General features: G+C 43.9%; 1 protein-coding gene across 15 annotated transcripts in view; it reads left to right on the top strand.

The window, feature by feature from the left end:
- Positions 1–12,233: 12,233 nt before the first annotated feature.
- Srrm1 (serine and arginine repetitive matrix 1) overlaps positions 12,234–23,924 on the top strand; it is a 33,280-nt gene continuing 21,589 nt past the window's right edge. For 3 of the 15 annotated variants that reach the window (XM_027399670.2, XM_035439519.1, XM_027399677.2), the window contains exons 1-7: positions 12,238–12,411; positions 17,612–17,701; positions 17,969–18,091; positions 20,157–20,327; positions 20,762–20,877; positions 22,261–22,464; positions 23,651–23,839. In XM_027399670.2, coding sequence (XP_027255471.1) covers positions 12,391–12,411; positions 17,612–17,701; positions 17,969–18,091; positions 20,157–20,327; positions 20,762–20,877; positions 22,261–22,464; positions 23,651–23,839 — 914 coding nt within the window. In that variant the 5' untranslated portion in view covers positions 12,238–12,390. The other 12 variants (XM_035439518.1, XM_027399675.2, XM_027399673.2 and 9 more) reach the window with 11 other exon arrangements.

The following is a 23,924-nucleotide window of genomic DNA, read 5'->3' on the forward strand; positions in this document are numbered from 1 at the left end:
TCAGGAATGGAGTGACAGCATTTGTAACTTGGAGAGAAATTGCATCGATTAGAATTAAAGCAAAGACAGCAGAAAGAAAAGCAGAGCAAACCCTGGGAGCAGAAAGACGCCGGTCATGTGCTGATTCTCACTTTCTTGTTCAGTTTCCTGGGTGCAAATCAACAACAGGGTAAAACAGACATGGCCTGAAGCCCGCTAGAACTCACCTCTCATGGTAGAGACAGACAACTAACAACGGCGCAGAACAAATCTTTGTTTGGCAGAAGGCTCTTTGAGGTATACTGTCTCAAGATCTTTCTGTGAGTCCTGGGAAGAGAGAGAAAGAAGGAATCTATGCAGGACAGAGACACTTCCATTGAGCAAAATTCCAAAGGATAGAGATGGGTGAGGAAGAGGACAGAGGCTCCAGTGGGGAGGACCATCCGTGAGTGCTTCCTTGTTTTAAAGGCAACAGAGAGCTGTTGAAAATCCTTGAACACAGGGCTGGTGGGGTTGCTCAATGGATAAAGACACTTGGTACCAAACCTAATACCTGGGTTCAGTCCCCAGGACCCATATGTTGAAGGCAAGAACTTGACTCCTGAAGATATCCTCTGACCTTGCCATGCAGGCCAGGCCATACTGAAAGATTTTAGTTTGCTGAGAGAAAAAGTTTTAAAAGATTTTAGTTCACAGAGAGAAAAAGTTTCCCGCAGGCCTTGGCCCAGGACTGGGAAGTTGGCCCCAACCCGAGGGCAGACAAACAATCCTTTTTGGGTCACACCTGGCTGGCCAACAGACAATCAAGGACTTTTCAGGGTGCTTCTATGGTTTTTCCTTTATAAAAAAGCAGGTCACACCTGGGTGACCACTCTAACATGAGATCATATTTTGTAATCAATCACTTTGTGCCCCTTGCCTGTATGCGGATCTGCGGTTTTTTCCTATATAAGGAGCTTGCACCCCATGCTGGGTTGTGCAGTTTCCCCGATATTGCTGACACCCGAATGCGCATTCGTTCAATAAACCCTCTTGCTTTTGCAGCTCTTGGTCTGGTTTCTGAGTCTCAGGTGCTCCTCGGGATCCTGAGGCCCTTAGGGGTCTAGGGGTCTTTCAATACATGCACACACAAAATGTAATGAAAAGGTTTTAAGGAAAGAAAACCAGGCTGGAGAGAGGGCTTAGTGGTTCATAGTTCACAGTGCTCTTCCAGAGGACCTGTACCCCCAGTTTCAGGGGACCTGGTATCTCTGGCCTTCTGAGGACATGGGGACATACATTGGGAGATTAACAACAAAATAAAACCTTAAATTAACAAAAGTGCTTGACCATGGACAACAGACACAACTTTCTAGATCAGAGCTGTAAGCCCTGCCACAATGTGCAGAATGGGCCAGCGTGGGAAGAGACTGGGGGCGAGGCAAACAAGATAGAGTCTATTGCAAGACATGGCAGGCACGTCTGTTTATCTTTTAGTTTTTAAATGCCTGTTCCAAATAGACCTCAAGTTGTCCTGTTTTTTTTTTTCTTTCTTTCTTTTTTAAGTAGTTTTTTGTGGGTGTATAGTAACCCAACAAAAATGTCTCCAGGAGTCGCCTAAAGCCCACTGAATAGAAGCACACAGCAGGGGTATTGTCTCCACTCTGTAGTCCTTTGTCCTGGAACACCCATCCCCTCCACAGCAATGTCCTGGCAAAGAAGCAAACTGCTGCAGCTAGCAGATGCAGCTGACCACAGGCCGGTGGTCCAGCACATCTGTGAGACACAGGTGGAAGCCGGCTGACCTTCACGTGTCTGTTAGGAAGCCCTCTTTGTATCAGCCCAGGTACCAGTTCCAATCTTTTGAATGAATAAAATTCACCTGGACCTCTTGGTCCTTTGTTTCATTTGGAATTGGGGTTTTCTCTATTACTCAAGTGGCCTTGCACTCCCTGTGCTGCCTAGACTCAAAGAGGCCTCGAACTCTCCACCTTCTTACCTCTAATCGATGGGATGACAGGCATGTTTCACTAGAACTAGATTCATCCAGAATGATGCTCTTCCAGAATGCTGCCCCACCGTAAGGGATCTCAGGGAAGCATAATAGCATTTAACCAGCTTCCCTCCAGCTGCCCAGTTCTTCCCTCAGAAGAGCATTGGGATTAAAGGAAAATTTTTAAAATTCTTCAGAGGGAGGAGTATCTACAACCTAGAGTTGAAGGATGTGGAATTAGTGGTGAGGCTTCAGTGTGAAATGGGTTCCATGGCCTCGTGTGTCTGAATACTTGGCTGTGGGAACGTTCCAGGGTGGAGAAGCTTGATAGAGGAAGTCAGTCACTGGGCCTGGGCCTTAGAGTTTATAGCCTGGTCCCACTCCCTCTTCCCTGCTTCCTGCTTCCGCCACTATGCTTTTGGAACTGTGGTGGATGGCGTCCACCCAATTCCCCAGGACTGTGAGCCAAAATAAATCCTTTCTCCCTCAAGTTGTTTTATGTGGAGGTATTTATTACAGCAATGGAAAAATTATTAAGACAGTTTGTTCTCCATAACAAGTGTCAAAAAGGCCAGGCCTGTTTCGTGTACGGCACCTTTATGCCTGGCCCTGGCCCAGGGGGCTCCACCATGCTCTTCAACTCACAGCGCACGGTCATGTCCTCCTGGACACACAGAAAGCGTCACTCTTACCTCAGATCCTCTCCACTTCCTCCTGAACCATCAGTCCTAACTTCCTTCCCTGCCATAGATTGCTCCTCTAAGTTACTTAACGTGACTCGTTCCCAACAAGCTCACAGCTACCCACGTGTGGTGGTGCACACTTGTCATCTCTGCACTTGGAACACAGAGGCTAGGGAAGATAAAGAGCCGGTCTAAGCTGCATATTGACCTTGAGGCCAGCTTGGGCCACAGAAGAACTTGGTCTTAAAAACTGAAAGGAGACCACTCTCTTTTCAGAAGCCCATACCCAGTCTCAGGTATGTCTCACATTCTTCTTTCTCTTCTTTTTTTTTAACCCTAGTAGTTGGTGGGTGTTGGTTGCGCACGCCTTTAATCCTAGCACTCAGGAGACAGAGGCGGGTGGATCTCCATGAGTTCAAGGCCAGCCTAGTCTACAAAATTGCACGGAGAAATCCTGTCTCAGGGAAAAAAAAAAACACACAAACAAACAAAAAAACCAAAACTATTTTATGTGCATATATGTTTGCTTGCATGTATGTATGTACACCATGTGCATGCCTGGTGCCCCCAGAAGTCAGAAGAGGGCATCAGATACTCTGGAAGTCGAGTTACAGATGGTTGTGAGCAGCCATGTGGTTGTTGAGAACTAAATCTGGGTTCTCCATAAGAGCAGCAAGTGTTCTTAACTACTGAGCCAGCTCACCAGACCCTCATATTTTCTTTTATCTTTGGTTTCCACAGTTTGTCAAAGATATGCCTCAGAGTGGTTTCGTCTTTGTTGCTTTGGAGCTTTTTTGTTGTTTTGTTGTTGTTTTCCAGACATGGTTTCTCTGTGTAACAGTCCTGGCTGTCCTGGAAATTGCTTGGTAGACCAGGCTAGCCTTGAACTCAGAGATCCACCTGTCCATGCCTTCTGAGTGCTGGGATTAAAGACATGGGCCACCATCACCTGGTTTAGGTGGTTTTCTTTTTATTTACCTTCCAAAAAGTTTGTTACATAGCATAGATTTCTTTAAAGATTTACTTATTTTATGTGTATGAGTGTTTGTCTTATATGAAAGTCCTCCAGGATTGGAGAGATGGCTCAGCAACTAAGAGTACTGGCTGTTCTTGCAGAGGACCTGGGTTCAATTCTCAGCACCCATACAGGAGCTCACAGCTGCCTATAACTCCTGTTCCAAGAGATCCAATGCCCTCTTCTGACTTCCACAGGGACCAGGCACACATGCAACAAACAGACATATATGCAGGCAAAACATTCATATGAATATGTCTTTAATCCCAGCACTTGGGAGGCAAAGGCAGGTGGATCTCTGTAAGTCCGAGGCTAGCCTGGTCTACAGAGGAGTTCCAGGACAGGCTCCAAAACAATACAGAGAAACCCTGTCTCAGAAGGAGGAGGAGGAGGAAGGAAGGAAGGAAGGAAGGAAGGAAGGAAGGAAGAAAGGAAGGAAGGAAAGAAAAGAAAAATTTAGAAATGTTTTGGGTAGTGTTTCTTTAAAAGCATTTTCCTTTTTATTTCTCTTCTATCTAGGGCTCCAAATATGGAAATCGACACCAATACTACCCAAGACCAAACCTCACAAAAGTGAGATGATCAGACAATAATTTAACTGCCTTCTAAAATAAAACTCAAAACTTTTCAGAGGAAAATAAGATGCTTTAGCCTTTAGTATCTGCTTTTTTCACTGTGTTTAGTATAGAATACAGATGACAGGTGTTCAGCAAAACAGCAAATTTTGCTGGCGATGGTAGCACATGCTTTTAATCTCAGCACCCAGGTAGGTGGATTTCTATGAGTTTAAAGTCTGCCTATTCTACAGATTGAATTCCAGGACAGCCGGAGCTACACAGAGAAACCTGTCTCAAAAAACCCAAAAAAGATAAAAATAAAAAAATAACAAGAACAGTTAACTGTAACCTGTAATAAAGAAAAAGACAAGCCCACCAGAGAAAGAGATCCACAAATGCTACAAGCATTGGAGTCAGCAAACTAAGAATTTAAATAGCAATAATCACGGTGTTAAAGGTGTTGTAGGAAGGCTGGGCTTGCCGCAACATGACTGCAATCCTAGCAGTTAGAGGTAGGAGACAGGAGGGTAGAAAATCTGAGGCCAGCCTGAGCCTCTCTCAGGGGAAAAAAAGGGAGGAGGGCCTGGAGAGATGGTCCAGTGGTTACTAGTGCTTGCTGCACTTTTAGAGGAATGGAGTTTAATTTCCAGTACCCATGTCAGACAGTTCACAACCACCTATGACACCAGCTCCAGGAGATCTGATTCCCTCTCCTGGCCTCTTCAGGCCAGCTATATGTTCATTCACTTATGGAAAATTGACTATAAATGATTAGTTTTTTTTTTTTTTTGGTTTTTCTGTGAGTTACATATGAAGGGGGAGAGGCAGGAATTCAGCATATAACAGCCCTGTTATTACTGTGCCAAAAGTAGCTATTTATTCCTGTACTTACCTATTTATTTTTAATTTTTTTTAAAAGCTGTGTTTTTATTTATTTATTTATTTATTTATTTTATTAGTTCAAATTAGGAACAAGCTTGCTTCAGATGTCAATCCCTTCTCCCTCCCCTCCCCTCCCCCCAAACATCCCACCTGCCCCTAGCCATCCCCCCTCCACTCCCCAGGCAGGTAAAGGCCCTCAAAAGGGGCTCCCCAAAGTCTACCACATCATCCTGGCCCAGGCCTAGGCCCTTCCCCATATATCCAGGTCAAGAGAGCATCCCTTCACAAGGGATGGGCTCTCAAAATCCCTTCTTTTTTTTAAGACCTTACATATTTAACACAGTGCATTACCTCTGTACAAATGGAAAAAAAATTAAGTTCAACATTTCTAGACCAATATGGCTGTTAATTTTTGTACAATGCCAACTAAACACGGTAAACTGGGATACTTTTTCCAAAGTTGACAGCACAGTTAAAGTTTCCAAAAATTCAAATTATATACACACACACACACACACACACACACACACACACACACATATATATATACACATATATATACATATATTATATATATATATATATATATATATATATATATATATATATATATATAATAATGGCAGTATGTTATGCATCAACAGCAGCAACAGCTTTTCCAGGTTCTGCAGTCATTTGAACAAAATTGTAGAGCCATCCAGCACTCTCCATTTAAAAAAAAAAGTAAAAAACAAAATCCCAGAAAAAAAGCACAGTTCTGTTACTCTTGTGGTACCTGGCACCATTTTTTTTTTTAAATTAGCTCAATCATCATCTGGAAGGAAACCATTCTGAGCAACATCATTAAAAACAGCTCTGATAAAGCATGGTCACTACTATGTATCATAAAGCAGGTCCACATATGAGTGAGTACATATCATGTTTGTCTTTTTGTGATTGGGTTACCTCTCTCAGAATGGTTTCTTCGAGTTCCATCCATTTTCCTGCAAATTTCAAGATTCCATTGTTTTTTTCTGCTGAGTAGTACTCCATTGTGTAAATGTACCACATTTTCTGTATCCATTCTTCAGTTGAGGGGCATCTAGGCTGCTTCCAGTTTCTGGCTATTACAAATAATGCTGCTATGAACATGGTTGAACAGATGTCCTTGTTATATGAATGTGCTTCTTTTGGGTATATGCCTAGGAGTGGAATTATTTTTAATTTTTAAAATGACTTTTAATTATGGGTGTGTCTGTGTGTGGGTGTGTGCACATGAGTGTCTATAGAGGCCAAAGGCATGGGATACCCCTGAGTTGTAGTTACAAGCAGGTGTGAGCTGCTCAAAATGGTTTCTGAGAACCAAGCCTGGTTGGATCCTCTGGAAAAGTAGTTCATGCTCTTAACCACTGAGCCATATGTCTAGGCCCCCTGTGATTTTTGACCTAGGGTCTCAAGTAACTCAGACTGGCTTCAAATTTGATAAGTATCAAGTATGGCCTTGAACTCCTGATCCTCAATCTCCCAAGTGCTGAGGGTTATCATGTCTGGCTCTTTAATATTTTTTTTATTTATAGATAGTGCATTTTTTAAGATTTATTTATTATGTATATTCAGAATTCTGGCTACATTTATCCCTGTATGACAGAAGAGGCCATCAGACCTCATTATAGATGGTTGTAAGCCACCACGTGGTTGCTGGGAATGAACTCAGGACCTTTGGGAGACCAGCTAGTGTTCTTAGCCACTGAGCCATCTCTCCAGCCCCTAGCTAGTGTATTTAAAGATTGGTATAAAGCTGTATATCTCATGCTATCTAAACTGTAGTTGCTGTCGTTATAAGAGACTATAGAAAAATGCTCTCAGCTGAGTGTAGTGGCACCTAGGAGGCAGAGGCAGGTAGATCTCTGTGAGCTCCTGGTTAGCCAGGGCTACCACTGAGACCCTGTCTCAAAAAAGAAAAGGGGGGTTGAAGGGATGGAGAGATAGAGGGAGGGGAAGGGGAGAAGGGTGGAAGAAGGGAGGGAGAGAAAAGGAGGGAGGGGAAGGAGCTGGGAGTAGGAAGGAGGAAAAGCACAGCCTGGGGAAGAGAATTACTGGCGCTTCTCCCGATTCCTTCATCCACTGGCATTCCTCTTTTCCAGCCCTTATTGAATATATTTATTATGGGGGGGGGTCTCACTATACAGCCCTAGCTGGCCTGGAACTTGCTCTGTAGACCAGGCTGACTTCTAAGTCATAGAGATCCACCTGCCTTTGCCTCCCCAGTGCTGGGATTAAAGGTGTGCACCACTATGCCCAGATCAACCCTTATATTTTTGGTTTGTTGAAACAGGGTTACTTTGTGTAACATTTCTGGCAGTCCTGGAACTCACTTTGCAGAGCAGGCTGGCCTGGAACTCATTGAGATCTGCCTGCCTCTTCCTCCTGAGTACTAGGATTAAAGACCTGTGCCACCACCACCCTACTCAACTCTTATTTATTTTGGTTTTTTGAGGCAGCGTTTCTCTGTGGCTTTGGAGGCTGTCCTGGAATTAGCTCTTGTAGACCAGGCTGGTCTCGAACTCACAGAGATCTGACTGCCTCTGCCTCCAAAGTGCTCGGATTAAAGGCATGCGCCACCACCGTCCAGCTCAACTCTTATTTTAAGTTAGCATGTGTGAGGTGGAGAACAGAAGAATCAAGGGTTCAAGGTCATCCAAAGTTACACAGAGAAAAGAGGCTAGCCTGGGCTACATGTGACCCTGTTTCAAAAAATAAAGAGTAAAACCTTGCCAACAAACAATGTGCACAAGTAATGTCTAACTATAAAGTCTTCAGAGATCTTTAAAGGGAAAGAGAAGTGAAAAATATGGTTGTATTCTCCTTAGGTGCCTGTTGCTCCATCCTTCCTGTAAACTCCAGGCCTTACACTTCCTTCAAGTGCCTTTAAGCACCCAAAGCAAGGGCCCAGCCTAAAACAAGTATCAAATCACTCATTTCTAACAAGCCCCACCTGTCCAGAGACCCACTAGCCTGAGAGGAAAGAGCGCCATCTAGTGACTCTTGACGTTTACTTGCAGGTTGTTTTTCACACTTATTTTCAATTTTTTATTTATATTTATTATTATTTGTATGCCAAGTGCATGTTAGATTGTGGAGTTTTTTGTTTGTTTTTCCCCATTTGAGGTACTGAGGATTGAAGCAAGGACTTCGTATGTGCTAGGCAAGCACTCTGCCTCTGAGCTGTATCTCTAGCCTTTTGTTGCTGTGTGTGTGTGTGTGTGTGTGTGTGTGTGTGTGTGTGTGTGTGTGTGTGTGTGTGGGATTAAAGGTGTGTGTCACCATGTCTGGCCAAAAGATTTATGCTTATTGTGTGTGTGTGTGAGTGTGTGTGTGTGTGTGTGTGTGTGCTTGTGTGCCTGTGTGAGTTTATGTGCACCATGTGCAGGTCGGTGCCCACAGAGGCCAGAGGGTTCAGATACCTTGGAGCTAAAGTTACAGGTGGTTGTGTGTCAACAGAGTGAGTGCTGGAAAAGCAGCCTGGATCCCCTGGAAGAACAGTCCATGCTCTTAACTGCTGAGCCATTCCCCAGCCTGTCTTTTACTTCCATATAGAAGTGTCTCACTACATAGCCCTAGCTAGCTTGAAACTTGCTATTTAGGCCAGATGCCTTCCTTTGCCTCTTGAGAGCCAGGGTTAAAGGTGAGCCCACCACTCCTGGTTACAGTTTTACTTGAAACTGAGGGAAACCCTAGAAAAGCTCTCCAATCACCTTTCCCAACACTGACACAAATCCTACCTCACTGCCCCACAAATGTCCCTAAATTCTACCCAGAGGAGACTGATTTGTGACACCTTTACATCTCCACATGCCTGGCTGCCTTATGAATAGATTTTTTTTTTTTTGCAAAAGTTGTGAATGGTATAATGCGCCTGGTTTAATAACTTTGTATCTGCTGTTGAAATCTTAGACTTTAGCCAGGAGGTGGTGGTACACACCTTTAATCCCAGCACTCCGGAGGCAGGGGCAAATACAAGTTTGGTCAGTCAGGGCAACTCTCTGACACCCCATCTCAAAAGCTAAGTTCACTAATTAGTTTTAGACAGGGTCTCTCTACAGTGTCTCCTGAGCTCTCAGAGGTCCCCCTGAGTCTGCCTCCAAGTGCTGGGATTAAAGGCACCACACTGGCTCAAAAGCTAACATCTTTTTTTAAAAAAGTGGCTGAAAGCCGGGCAGTGGTGGTGCATGCCTTTAATCCCAGCATTCGGGAGGCAGAGGCAGGGCTCTGTGAGTTCAAGGCCAGCCTGGTCTCCAGAGCGAGTGCCAGCATAGGCTCCAAAGCTACACAGAGAAACCCTGTCTTAAACCCTCCTCCCCCCCCAAAAAAAAGAAGAAAAAAAATAAAAGAAAGAAATGACAACTGAGTAGCCTTTTCTTTCTTTGAGACAGGGTTTCACTAAGTAGCCTAGTTGGCCTGGAGCTCCTGTGTTCAGTTACTTCTTAGTCACTGTCAGCTTACAGATTTACAGGTTAAAACAACTGCCATTTCAAGTCCAACCTGTTCACAAACAGACAAATGTCTGTGTTTGGAACAGCTTCAGCTTAAAAGTCAGGAAGTAGGTGGGTGGGGGTGGGGCAGGGATATGGCTCAAGTGTTCACAGCCTAAATCCTGAGGATATGAATAGGAAGAACAGGCCTATAAGTGAAGGTGGAGAAGAGCGCTTACACCACATCATAAAGGGCTTTGTCACAGGAAGCAGTTTGGGCTTTTATCTGGAGGACAATAGAAAGCCACTGCAGGGTTTTACATCAAAATTGACAGGGTGCAGTTAATCATCATCTTAGAAAATCACTTTGGCTATAGATAGGGCGAGACACCAACCCTGGAGGCAAGAAAAATCACTAATGCATTCCTACACAGATAGATCCAGACAGCATTCAAAATGCAAGAGGCTGGGGGTGGTGGAGCACGCCTTTAATATCAGCATTCCAGAAGCAGAGACAGGTGGATCTCTGTTGAATCGGAGAATAGAGTACTTTCCAGGACAGCCAGGGCTACACAGTGAGAGCCTGTCTCAATTCTAGAAAGGAAAAATGTTAGAGAGATGGGTCAGTGGTTAAGAGCACTTGTTGCTCTTGTAGGACCCAGGATTAGTTCCCAGCACCCACATGGTGACAAACAACAGTCTATAACTCCAGTTGCAAGCCTCCTTGGGTACTTGACCTGCATGTGGTGCTCAGACACACATGCAGACAGCAGGTCCATACACATAAAAATAAATAATCTTATTTATTTTTTTTAGTTTTTTGAGGCAGGGTTTCTCTGTGGCTTTGGAGACTGTCCTGGAACTAGCTCTTGTAGACCAGGCTAGTCTCCAACTCACAGAGATATGCCTGCCTCTGCCTCCCGAGTGCTGGGATTAAAGGTGTGTGCCACCAATGCTCAGCTAAAAATAAATAATCTTAATATATCTATATGTATTTTTTTAGAGAAAGATGTCCTGAAACTCACAGATTTCCCGTTTCCTTAGTGCAGGGTTAAAGACCTGCATCACCATGTCCAGCATTTTAGACATGGTTTTTCTTTATAACCAGGATGGCTTTATAACTCAGAACCCTTGGATTCCATCTGCCTTTACCACCCTGGTGCTGGGATTTCAGGCTTGCCTCACCAAGGCCCACTATTAAGTATTAAGAGAATCAAATAAATAGAACAAAAAGACCAAAAAAAAAAAAGTACTAAGAGAATCAGAAGTCAAAATTTGACAGCTGTGGAGTGTAAAGAGACTGACCAGCAGAAGATGCCATCATTTATTATGAGAAACAAAAAAGGGGCCAGGTTTAAAAACAAAACAAAACAAAACATCTAAACAAGTATCAGGTGATAAGAGCTGGGGGTAGAAGGATGACTAAAGGGTATCGGGATGTGGAGGGTGTGGGGGGCAGCTCCCTGAGGAACAGTTAAGTGAAATTTGAAGATTGCCAAGCCGCTTTGTGGTTGCCTGTTCTTGTCGGAGGCCTTGGACAGCAGGAACTAACGTAGGAAGTACAGTGAGTCAGGCTGGGGCACAAGAGATCAAAGAGAGGGAGATTTTGACTTTTGGGGGGGAAATATGTAAGGAACCACTGGAGACTTCTCAGCAAGAATGCCTACGTTTCCAACAGTGCCACTCTTCGGAATGGATGCTGGGTGGAAAGGTCGTAGGGATCTATCTGTTACAGGGCTAATGCCGGGGTTGGAATCAGATAAAGGGATCTTGGGCCTCCATCATAGTGGCACGTGGGTTTCCTGATGGCTTAGAGGCGCGAAGTGCAGAAAAGTGGTCTCAGCAGCAAGGTCGGTCCTAAGCAAGAGGAAAGCTATTGGCACCTACAGAGATAGAGGGGACTCGGGGGCGGCCGCTTGACCTCCCCGCTGTTTTGCTCGATTTGCTGGTTTTGATGGCCTGGATAAGCCCAGTCTGTCTGGTCTATGGCCGTCCAAGCGGGAAGGGTAAGGGCGTCGGTGTTAAGTTTGAAGCCTAGGAAAAGTGCCTGGGGACGTGCGGGTGTTCACAGACAGACCCACTGCCAGACTTTTTTTTTTTTTCCCCAAGAGAAAGCAGGGGAGATGAGCGTGTCTGTGAAAGAGGGACTGCTACAAGGTGTCCTATGATAAGGCTTTCCTGGGGAAGGGAGAGAGCGCTTGGTGGACATTCTGGAGGCCCTGCCCCTCGTCCACTTCCTGCCCTTCAGCACGGTTTCAGAAACGTATCCAATGGACACCTCGAGCGCACGCCAGACGCGACGCAGATCCGGCTGGCACGCGGCTTCCACTCGCGCTGACACTGACGCTCCCGGGTCAAAGCCGCCGGCCACCCAAAGCCTCCACACATCTCCCCGACTTTCACAATGACAAGGCAGCGAGCTTCTAACGCCGCACCAGCGTCACCCCTGGGCAACCTTTCTCCACCATGACGTCCCCCAGCCACCCCAGGGCCGAGGCCTTCCCCCGCTACGGGTCCCGGAAGGGACCAACTCGCGTCGCGCGAACAAGGCTGATCACGCGCCACAAAAGGATTCGTAGGGTGGGGCGACTCGAGGACTCGCCCTCCTATTTCCATTGGTTGCGGCCGCCGGGATCTCCTCCCCTCTTTGCAAAAGGCGGAGGCCCGGGAGAGCCTGGCACATGCGTGGCGTTCCCTCGGAAGACTGAGCAGGCGCAGCGGCAGGCCCGCGGGAGGGTGCAGAGGCGCGCGCAGCATCCCGGCGCTGGGCTCCCTTCTGCCGGTCCCGCCCTCCGTCGCGGCGGCGCGGTGCACGCTGGGATAGGGAGCGATCTCCGAGCGAGGCAGCAAGATGGACGCGGGATTCTTCCGCGTAAGTAGGAGCGCGGGGATCTGGAGCGGGGGAGGCGAGAGCCTTGTCCGTGAGACCCGGCAGGGGGCTCAAACCCGGGGCGCGGCGGCCCGTGGAGGGAGGTTTTAGAGACCCCGAGGGGGCTGGGGGCCGGCGTACCGTGCCCTGGGCGCTGCGGCCGACACCGGTGCGCCCCTGCGCAGTCTCCTCCTTCGGGATCGTCCCCCCCCCCCCGACGCGGCGGCGGCCGGGGCCGGAAAATGGCGGCGGGAATGGGCCGGGGCAGAACCTCACCGGCCGCCTGGCGGGGCCTGCAGGCCGGGCGCCGCGCCGGCCTCCGGGGCTTGGGGCCTAGTGCAGCCCCGAGGAGGAAGTCCCTGGGGGGAGGCCGGTGGGAAGCCCGACGCGGCCGCGGGGCACCGGTAGTACGGTTTGGGGGTACGTCCGAGAGAGCTTCTGGAGGAGAGGGGCTTTTAAGCGGACGTCTAAGCGTCCACCCTCCGGGTCTTGAGCCTTTGCGGAGGAGCAGGGTCAGAGTTCGAGAGCGCTCCCGCCCAATTTGATAGCTCTTCGGGAGGGGGGACTCAGATAATCTGTAGTTGGAACATTTGAATCGGAGGCTTTTAGGGCGAAGTGTGTGCGCGAGGGTGGAAGCAGATGACAGCGGGAACCCATTGCTCTTCCCGCTCTCCGCCCGCCCGCCCGCCCGCACCTTTTCCCAGCCGCCGATGTTTGGGGTCCTGTGGTTCTATCGTAGGTCCAGGCAGGGGACGTTTCCTTGTTAGAGTTGGTCCACCCCAGGCTAAGGCAGTTTATTAGGTGGGAGCCACCCACCCGTGAAGGAAATTTGCTGCAGGTCTATATCCAGGTGGATGGGAACGGACACTTGTAGGATTAAAAGTTGAGTAGCAACGATCCCGTTAGGGTTTGCTCATTCTTTTAAACGCAGAGAAAAACCGTATAGACACTGCTTGGTAAAAGTTTAAATGCCTGCTAACTGTAATACGGCTTAATTTTGCATTCCCTGGATCGAGCATGTAATTTGCAGTTTGTGTTAGTTATTAAAGGAAAAATTAGAGGGAAAGGGTTAATTTAATAAGGAAGCCTCTTATGGCTGGGTACGTATGTCTAACATGAGCAAGATTCTGGGTTCCCTCTCCAGCACTCTGAATCTCTTGGCACTGCAAACTACGTATTCACAATATTATTCCAAGTGTTTAACCTAAAGCGCTTAGCCACTTGTTTCTTAGATCATACAAGCACTAAGAGAGTTACATACTTGGAGTGTGGTAATTTCAAGCGAGCTTGTATTTTATAGTGAATACTCAAGTTCTTACGGCACAGAAGTTACACTTAAAAGCAATTTCACTTGTCTATTAGTTCTCTCTCTCTCTCTCTCTCTCTCTCTCTCTCTCTCTCTCTCTCTCTCTCTCTCTCTCTCTCTCTCTCTCGGTGTTTGGCTTTTCTGTTCCTGGAACTCTATAATAGGCCTTGAGTTGTCTCCCCAGTGCTAGGATTAAAGGCATGCCCCACCACTGCTCGGCTTCTCAGTTATTTCTAGTGGGAAGTAGTTTGAATGAATGAAGAATGCAAAATGTTCTGAGGAGTCTATTTTAGACGAAGTTTTCCTTTGAAATTGGACAGAATCCGGAAAAGAATCCAGTTTTTAAAAGTTTACTCTTTACATTTACTTAAACCAAGTAGTCTTGTCCCAGGGTTGGATGGTTTTGTTGTCACTGGGTTGGTTGCTGGAGCAGCTGTTTTGAAACTGGGTTCTCACTAACTGTGACTGGTCTTGAACCCAGCCAGAGCCCTTCCTTGTGCTAGAATTCCAGACATTGCCTCACACCTGGCTTAATGGAGTTGTAGACTGCATTTAAGCCTTGAGCTAAGATTTTAGATCAATTATCTAGTACACTGCCAACCAGAATCTGACTGAAATTTGGTTTAAGGTAGAAATGGTATCCTGAATTTACTGAAGTGCCCTTGTGTTGGGCACTTGATGTGAATCATTTCCCATATATACAACAGCCATGTAAGGTAAATTTCTATTATATTTTTAAGGAGGCTGTTGACAGTATTTTTTTCCCTTTTCAAGACAGATTCACTTGCCTCTACCTTCCAAGCACTGGGATTAAAGGCATGAGCCACCACTGCCCTGCTAGTTAACAGGATCTTGGTATGCAGACCAGGCTGGCTTTGAACTCTTAGAAATCACCAGTTTCCTGAGTCAACCTTGAGATTAAAGTTGTAGGCCACCACTCCTTTTTTTCTTTTTTTTTTTTTTCCTTCTTTTTTTTTGGTTTTTGGTTTTTTGAGACAGGGTTTCTCTGGCTTTGGAAGCTGTCTTGGAACTAGCTCTTGTAGACCAGGCTGGCCTGGAACTCACAAAGATCTGCCTGCCTCTGCCTCCTGAGTGCTGGGATTAAAAGTGTGCACCACCACTGCCCAGCCTAGCCCAAAACATTTTTTTCTTTAAAACTTTTTTGTTTTTGCAGTACTAGGGACCATGCCCAGGGCTTTGTATGTGTTAGCCAAGTGTTAAACCATTCAGCTATAGCCTTTCTGGATCACTTTCTAGGTACTTTAATAGGGATTTTGTTTTGGTTTTTGAGAACAGGTTTCTCTGTGGTTCTGGCTGTCCTGGAACTCATCCACCTGTCTCTGCCTCACGTGCTGGGACTAAAGGTGTGCACCACCACCACAGCCTGGTAGCTTTGACCTTTTGACTGGCATCCAGTAGTTACACATAATTGGGGGCTATAGTGTGGCATTGTAGCAGGTTTGCCATGTAATGATCGGGTGAGGATAATCAGTATACCTATCACCCCAGACATTCAGCTTTAATTTTTGATTCCTTGCCCCTGATTTTGCACACAAAAACATCCTCAGAGGGTTAGGTTGTGTGTTCTCGGGACATGGTAGAGTACTTGCAGAGCTGACATACTAACTACTGCAGGGTTTTACCTTCTCAAACAAAACTGTTTGGTTCTGAACTCACTATGTTGACCAGGCTGACCTGCAACTCAGAGACCCTCCTGTCTCTGCCTCCTGAGTGCTAGGATAGGATATCATACCCAACCAATAACTTTGTTGTTACAGTACTAGAGACTGTGCCCAGGCCTTTCTACATGTTAGCTAACTGCTCTTGCCACTCTGCTATATTCTCAGCCCAAACAAAAGTTTTCTTGATCACTTTCCAAGGAACTGTAGCCAGCCAGCAAGCCAGTCCGTAGATTTCAAATCGGAGAGCCAGTAACTTCCATATTTAATTGAGCCTGGAGGAACTACTGCTGCCTTCCTGCTCTGAGTTTTGATGGTTTAATTTTCATGGACTCCAGACAGAGTCTCATTGTAGTCCAGGCTGTCCTCAGATTTGCTATGTAACAAGGTTGGCTTGAACCCCAATCCTCTGCTCTTGTCTGAAGTTTTAGGATTACAGAAGCACGACACCTCACCTGGCTTCTAACTCAATAATTCACCCCAACCCCATTCTTTCCTCTCCTCTCTGAGAAAGAATCAGTGACCTGAACAGAGTAGTTGAGAATTTCTGGTCTTCTTAAACTTCCCAGTGCTTGGATTATAGGTGTGCACTACTGTGTCCCACATTTTTGGCCTTGGCATGTAACTCTGGAACACACTGGGTTTCTTGTATCTCTCTCAAACTGTGGAGCTAAAGATGACCTTGAACTTCTGACCTTCCAAATCCGTAGTGCTAGGATTACAGGCACCACCATACCTGGTTTATATAGTGTTAGGATTAAGCTCAGGGCTTCCTGCGTGCTGGGTAAACACTGCCACCACGGAGGTGTATATCTCCAGCCTTCAGTTTTGCTATGCTTACTGGAATTTGTGTGCCAGGCTACCCTCAGTGCCAAACTCTTCCTGCCTGCCTCTCTCCACATTTTTAAAGTTACACCAGGCTGAAGCATTGTAGTCTTGGGGTGTTCTTGCAAACAGTGCTACTATTTGGGAAGAGAATAAAACTTGAAATATTTCAGTTTTCTCATTTAAACACCTGCAGAAGTACACAAGTCAAACTTAACATTGATGTAGACAGGGTGTCTTACTCTGAATGTTACTATGTTTTACTTGTTAAGGATGTACATTAATAATATTAAAATATAGGTGCCTTATATGTCAGCTGCATTTAGAAAAGGATGTGCATCTTATATCTGAATATTAGTTATGGTGTTTAAAAGTCACAACCTTTATTTGCTATTAAAGAATTTAATAGCTATGGCTCAGACATAATATAGACAACTATTTTTTAAAATCCCCGAAAACTAGAAGGGCGTTATAATGTGGTAAAGGAAATGAAGTGAGAAGAACTGCGTCAGTGTGGTGGGAAGTTAGGCATAGGCCCTAAGAGCGAAGGGTTAGGCCATGCTGCTGGCACATGCTGTGAATCCCAGCTCTACTCCAGGCTGCTAGATACCTGAGTTGGAGGCCATCCTGATCCATATAGTGAGTTTCAGGCCAGCCACTGTGTGTGGGAGCTGGGAACAGTGTGCAAACATAACTAAATAAAATAAGTGGAAACTAATAAAGTTTTTTTTGTTTTGTTTTTTTAAATTTTGTAATCACCAGTATGGGGATTCAAGCCACCACTTGGGAAACTGAGACCGGAGAATTGCTGTTAGTTTAAGGGCTGGCCTGAGCTAACAAAAGAAGCTAAGATTTTTGTGTGTGTGCAAGAAGGGCGGGGAGTATTGACAGGGTTTCTCTGTGTACCTACTCTGACTGTTCTGGAACTCTCTGTAGACCATGCTGGTCTTAAATTACTTTATTTTTCTTTTCTTTTTAGTTGTGAAAATTCCTCTACTACTTTTGTATCCACCTGAGTGTTTAAAAAGCAAACAGTACTAATGGCCACTTTGGTAAAAAAACAGTCTCCAACCCTAAGGATTACATCGTTTGGACGGGTTTTAGTCCTGGTATATCAAACCCCTTGGCCATGACAGCAGCTACTACTTCATAGAGAGCACTCACCACATGTTCACTGTTTGATTTTTCTTAAGGCTGTCAGGGTGGCTGAGTGGGTGAAGGCACCTGTTGCTAAGCCTAATGAATTGAATTCCATCCCTGGGATCCACATGCTGGAAGGGGAGAACCCACTCTCCAGAGTTGTCCTCTGACCTCGACATGTGTGCACTATTTTTTGAAAAAGAAAAGGAAAATTTAATCTTGTATTCTTAGGACATGTGTTTGTTTCCTTCAGGGAACAAGTGCGGAGCAGGATAATCGGTTCAGCAACAAACAGAAGAAACTCCTCAAGCAGCTGAAATTTGCAGAATGCCTAGAAAAAAAGGTATTCTGGGTGGGGGCCATGCCCCTTTTTTGTAGCAGTTGTTGCATTTTAGGGTTTGGGAGATGAACTGTAACTCTTGTGTAAAATGTGAGTGGATGAATTCATGGTTGCACATTTGCCACCACATACAGAGTGCAACCAAAGAATGAGCATGGAAGGAACATTTTTTAAATGTACACAAGCTAAGAGAAATATTTAGATAAAGTATAACTGGGGTTCTTACTGCAGTGAACTTGTGCTTAACTAATGGTTTGCATGTTTCATCAGGTGGACATGAGCAAAGTAAATTTGGAGGTTATAAAGCCTTGGATAACAAAAAGAGTAACTGAAATCCTTGGATTTGAAGATGATGTTGTGATTGAGTTTATATTCAACCAGCTGGAAGTGAAGGTACTAATATACAGATGGCTCTTTTTTCTGAATATGTGACATAATTTGTGAATCTATGGAAACTCAGTTTTTCTATGGAATACAAATATAGAAGGATTATTTTACAATGTTTGTTGTGAAAAGAATTCACTTTGTAAACAACTGTTAAGGCTGGAAGTTTAGTGAAGGTACATAGTTTTGAAAAGCTACACAGGTGAAAAATCAAACTTACTGTTTGTAATTTTGCTGTTACATGTTAAGTTACTTTGACAGCAATTTTCTAATGATAATGTGATTTATGATTTAAAAGGCCTGAACCAAAATGGAAGTTATTCCTTGCGTCTGAAGTATAGCACCATCACCTTATTAGGTCACAGCAGAGTGAGTGTCCCAATGTCGCTCTGACCCAACTCCCTTGATGACGCAGTGTGTGTTTGGAGGTGAGTTGTGTAAAGTGGCCGAACATCAACAACAACAACAAAACACAAACAAGAGCAATTGGTAAAGCTGTATACTGCTCTTTAAAGTAGCTTTTGAGATGGACATTTATTTGAAGCATGAGGGGCGATTCTGATTTGATTGGATGATGTTTTTAAAAGAGCTAAAGTCTTCAGCTGTAGTTGCAAGTCAGCTGGTTACCACTTAGAATTTAGGCGCAGGATTTTGTTTACATTCTAGTTAAACTTGAGGCAGATGAACAGACAGTCCTGTTCAAGCCAGTTAACATAATTGTTCCTGTCTTCCAAATGAAATGATACAAGATAATACAAGTGATGTTTTAAAACATTTGTTATAACATAGTTTGCTATTTTGCCATGGCATCCCAAAGGACAGTGTAAAGATGTACCATATAACCTTTTGGTAAATATACCAATGTGAATTTACTTTTACATTACTCCTTTTCCCAAAGAGTTCATGCTTGAATTTTGACAGAACAGTTACATTCCAACCGATATAAGGTATTTCATTTTTAAAAACAATATGGTGATTATTTTGCTTTTAATGTTTTTAAAGACTTAATTTTAAGACTGTACTTTATAAAGTATATTTATTTCACGTAGAGACCAGAAACATGGGAGAATGTTTTTTAAATGATGTTTAATGGTAGATTTTACTGAGAAATGCTTTACTGATTTGAATTTTAGTATACTTTTAAAACCTAAATATCTGGTAGTATTCCCCTTGTAGTGAGCATGAGATTAAAGTTTAGAACTTTTTAAACAATCTTTTCTTTTTTTGTGGTTGTGTACTCATTATTGCTTGTTCGTCTTTTGCAATTTAGATAAATGATATAACATTAAACTCAAGGTGGTTGAGTTGCAGTAGGGAGTCGGAAGCAAGCCAAGGGAACATCTTTCTCTACAGGGGACTTGGCGATTCCAAACCCCCAAGGTTCCAAGAAGAAACTGAAGACACCTGGAATCTGTACTTGCTTTGTGCTATTGAGCTGTGCTTGTTATACGGACCTTGTTGCTTGACCAACAGATCTAGTGTTTAAAAACCCAATTACTTTTTAGAAATCTTGACTCAGTTTTGTGGACAGTTGAGCACCTGTGGCATTGCTAGTAATAGGTTGTCATGTGCAGTAGTCAGGCTTCTAGCTTAGTCTTGAGAAGTTACAGAGTGCATGCATAACTTGTTAGTTCTTATAACTGAGCACTAGCTGTTAGACACTTCATAGAAAGTCACCTGTAATGTAAAGAGAAGTGTTATGTATGTTTTCAATTTCTTGTTGGGGGAAGTTTTCCAGCCAAGCAAATACTTGTTAGTAGATGCAAGAATTTATAGATGTTCTATGATTGTTGTTAAAGTTGATAAATGTATAAGGCCCACTAACAGCCATACAGTCTAAATACTTAGGGAATCCACAAAGGCAGCTCTGATGCTTTTGGTTCAGTGAGGGAGAATTTAATTATCTAGAGATTACATTACCAAGAAGCAACTAGAGAAAAGTATTTTTAAAATAGTAGAGCATATATGTATCTAAGCCCCTTATGGTAGACTTAAATACTAATTTAAATGAGTTTTAGGTTGGTTGGTTGGTTTTGAAGTAAACTCTTTTTCTTCCTGTCATGTCTTTTTGCAGAATCCAGATTCCAAAATGATGCAAATCAACCTGACTGGATTTTTGAATGGGAAAAACGCTCGAGAATTCATGGGAGAACTGTGGCCCCTGCTGTTGAGTGCACAAGAGAACATCGCCGGCATCCCCTCTGCTTTCCTAGAGTTGAAGAAGGAGGAAATCAAACAGCGACAAGTAATAACCCTTTTCATATTGACAGGAGAAATGGTGTGCAGACTGATGGTTTGCCTTCAGAATTTCTGTTTGTTTCCTTTGAGATTTTTCACCTTCTGTGATCTGGAGAGGCTGTGGCTTGCTCTGTGTTTGTACATTGAGTTGTGGCTTACCACACCTTTGAAGAGTGCCATTTTATACGAGGCCAGGAATTGAGTATATTCTTTTTTCAATTCTTAAAGTACAAACACATATAACTTAAGTATCTAAAAAGTATGTGCAAATTCTCACATAGGCAGCAGTTATAAAGTCACAAGAAGTGAAAAAATGTTGTAAAAGTTGAGAACATGTGAACACATCTGAAACCAGGGCTGGTGAAATGTTACAGCACCAATGTTTATGCAGTGCATGGTGTTTGGATTGCGTGTTCTCATCATTCACCTGTGTGCTTGCAGATTGAACAAGAAAAATTGGCATCTCTGAAAAAACAAGATGAAGATAAAGATAAGAGGGATAAGGAAGAAAAAGAAAGCAGCAGAGAAAAAAGGGAGCGGTCCCGAAGCCCAAGAAGGTATGGCATAACAAATGCTAGCGCAGTGTTTTATAAGTCCTGTAGGTCTTAAGGAATGCTCCGCTAGAAGTTCCCCCAGTTAGAGGACTTAGGGAACATTATTGCAGGAGCTATTGTTTGCCTCTGGGCTAAAGAGATCTTTTATGTTGCTAGGCACTTTGGCCCATATTTTTATAAAGCTACCCAGGAGGTTGGGGGTGAAGGGTGTGGCTTCTAGGCCAGCCTAGACAGCATTGTGATACTCTTTTAAAAAAAAAAAAAAAAAAAATCATTGCTTGAGACAGATCATTTGACTAAAAATACTCACCTCTAATTTAGGTGAGTTACTTATTTAGTAGAAGTTTGGGCTTCATGTTGCTTTGCTTAAATAAAGCATTTGGGGTTTTTGTGTTGTTACTGTATTCTGACTCTTTCTATTTCCCTTTTATTAAAAATCTGCTCGTTAGCCATTCATATACTTACCTAATTCCTTGTTCTGCTTTTCTTAGATGGTTGTACTGAACCCAAACTTCAGATCATTTATTTGTTTTCTTCTTTCTTCCAATGAGACTATTGTTAGGTTCACATTTTTAAATCCACGGTTCAGCTTCTACTATATTTGTGGTGAAAGGTGAGAAATCCATTAGGCTTTTCATTTTGAGGATTTTCTTTCTTTCTTTTTTTTTTTTTTTTAATTAAATCTGTGGGAATTTGTAAAGAAAAAGAGGTTTTTTTTTCCTTTAGTTTGTGCTGAATTCTAAAACCTACTTAATAGAAGCAGTGAGTGCTTCTAAAGGTAGTGTGAGCTATTGTTAGGACCAGTTGTGGATTAAGTCTGCTGTTTGACTTTACTATAAATTTTTAAAAGTAATAAACACTTTTAAATTAGGCACACTACAATTACAAAGGAAGACACCCCCCCCCAAGAAAACCATCTTTTGTGAATTTGGCATTTCTCTTTTCCTGTGAAGAGCATACTGCTTACATTGCACTGGCCATTTTTCTGCATCTTGAGCCTCTGCCTGATGAGCTCTGATATGCACTGTCTGTACCAAAACTCTGTATTTTGGTAGGGTTGATGTATTCTTAAAGAAATGGTAGCTTGCACATCTTCATCTGAGGCATTGGTCTTTGACCACTGGGAATAGTTGAGAACCAACACTTCCTACCCAAGTCAGTGCCTCCTCTTCTGACTGGTACTTGAGGCTATTACCTCTGTTTGCTTGTCCTTCTAGTTCTCTCTGGCCTTTTCCCTCTCAAGTAGATGAAATGGATATCTTGTTTCATGTGAAACTTCTCAGATACAGACAACAGTGGGTAACTTAAAAGATTAATCCTTGATTCTTCCTTCGTCTGCACCAAACTACATTATTCAAAAATCTGAAAAAATTGCTTTCATCCTAGACGAAAATCCAGATCTCCTTCCCCTAGAAGACGATCTTCCCCTGTCAGGAGAGAGAGAAAGCGCAGTCACTCTCGATCTCCCCGTCACAGAACCAAGAGCCGGAGCCCTTCCCCTGCCCCAGAAAAGAAGGAGAAATCTCCAGAGCTCCCAGAACCGTCAGTGAGAACAAAAGACTCTTCAGTACAGGAGGCCACATCTACAAGGCATGTTCCTAACATTGTTAAATAATCATGTTGTAGGTTGTTCATACCACCTGGAGGCTGTCCTGGAACTAGCTCTTGTAGACCAGGCTGGTCTCAAACTCACAGAGATCCACCTGCCTCTCCTCCCCAGTGCTGGGATTAAAGGCGTACGCCACCAATGCCTGGCTTTTCCCTTTTTTTCAAAGTTAGTATGGGAAAATGAAGCTGAAATTACATACATTATAAGGAAAATGCCTTAGAGATAACCACTTGTCTATTGGATTTTGGGGAGTTTTTTTGTTGTTGTTTTTATATACATTGGTGTTTTGCTATGGGTGTCAGGTCCCCTGGAACCGGAGTCACAGCTATAAGCTGCCATGTGGGTGCTGGGAATTGAACTTAGGTCCTCTGGAAGAGCAGTCAGTGCTCTTAACTGATGATTCATCTCTCCAGTCCCTTCTGTTGTATTCCTTGAAATTTTTTATATATAGTAACGTGATCTTCCTACCCACTTGCCACAATATACTGTGGACAAGTTCCTCTTTGGGTTTGTTGTTTTCTTTTTGTAGTAGGGGATGTAACCCAGAGCTTTGCACATGCTTTGTCACTGACCTATATTCTCAAACAACTTACTCTGTTAACTGGAGTATAAAATATACCAAATAAAAGCCACTCCCTCTCTCTTCACTGGAACATCTTGTACCCTCTGGATACCTTAGGCTTGAGCATGATGCAGCTGCTACACAACACCACACGTAGTCCACAAGGCCACATGGCATGCAGTCCATGACACTGCGGTGATTACAGCTGCTATCCACAGACTGCGCCCAGTTGTTGCCCACATGTGAAACGGGTATAAATTCTTAGTTTTTGCCCGGTGGATTCTGATGTGTGCCTATCAAGCCTGAAGTCTTTGCAGATATTGAACACTTTTTAAGATAAGGTGATTTATATCTGTTAATTTATTAGTACTGGGGAACAAGTCACATTGATGAGAATACAACTTTGACTCTTTAACTTTAAGGTGGGTTCCAGGGAATTTAACTGAGGTTTTCAGGCTTGCACCATAAATATTTTACCAAAGACAACCGTTTTGCCAGCCCTTGAAACCCCTTTAAAAAGATAACCAGATCAGTATATCCTTTTATTGGCTTAAGATTCTAAGAAGAGTACAGGAGAAAACCAAACAAAATGTTATTTTTCACAGTGACATCCTGAAAGCTCCCAAGCCTGAGCCTGTACCAGAGCCCAAAGAACCTTCTCCAGAAAAAAATTCCAAAAAGGAAAAGGAAAAGACACGACCACGATCTCGATCACGTTCCAAATCACGATCTCGGACCCGTTCTCGATCACCTTCTCATACTAGACCAAGACGACGACATAGATCCCGATCAAGGTATGTTGTGGCCTGGGGAGGAGTATATCTTTAGGTTGTAAGTGCTGATTTTTAAGGTAGAATTGTAAACAGTGTCAAGAATGTT

The sequence above is a fragment of the Cricetulus griseus genome, chromosome 2, assembly GCF_003668045.3.
Source record: "Cricetulus griseus strain 17A/GY chromosome 2, alternate assembly CriGri-PICRH-1.0, whole genome shotgun sequence".
NCBI classification, from domain to species: domain Eukaryota; kingdom Metazoa; phylum Chordata; class Mammalia; order Rodentia; family Cricetidae; genus Cricetulus; species Cricetulus griseus.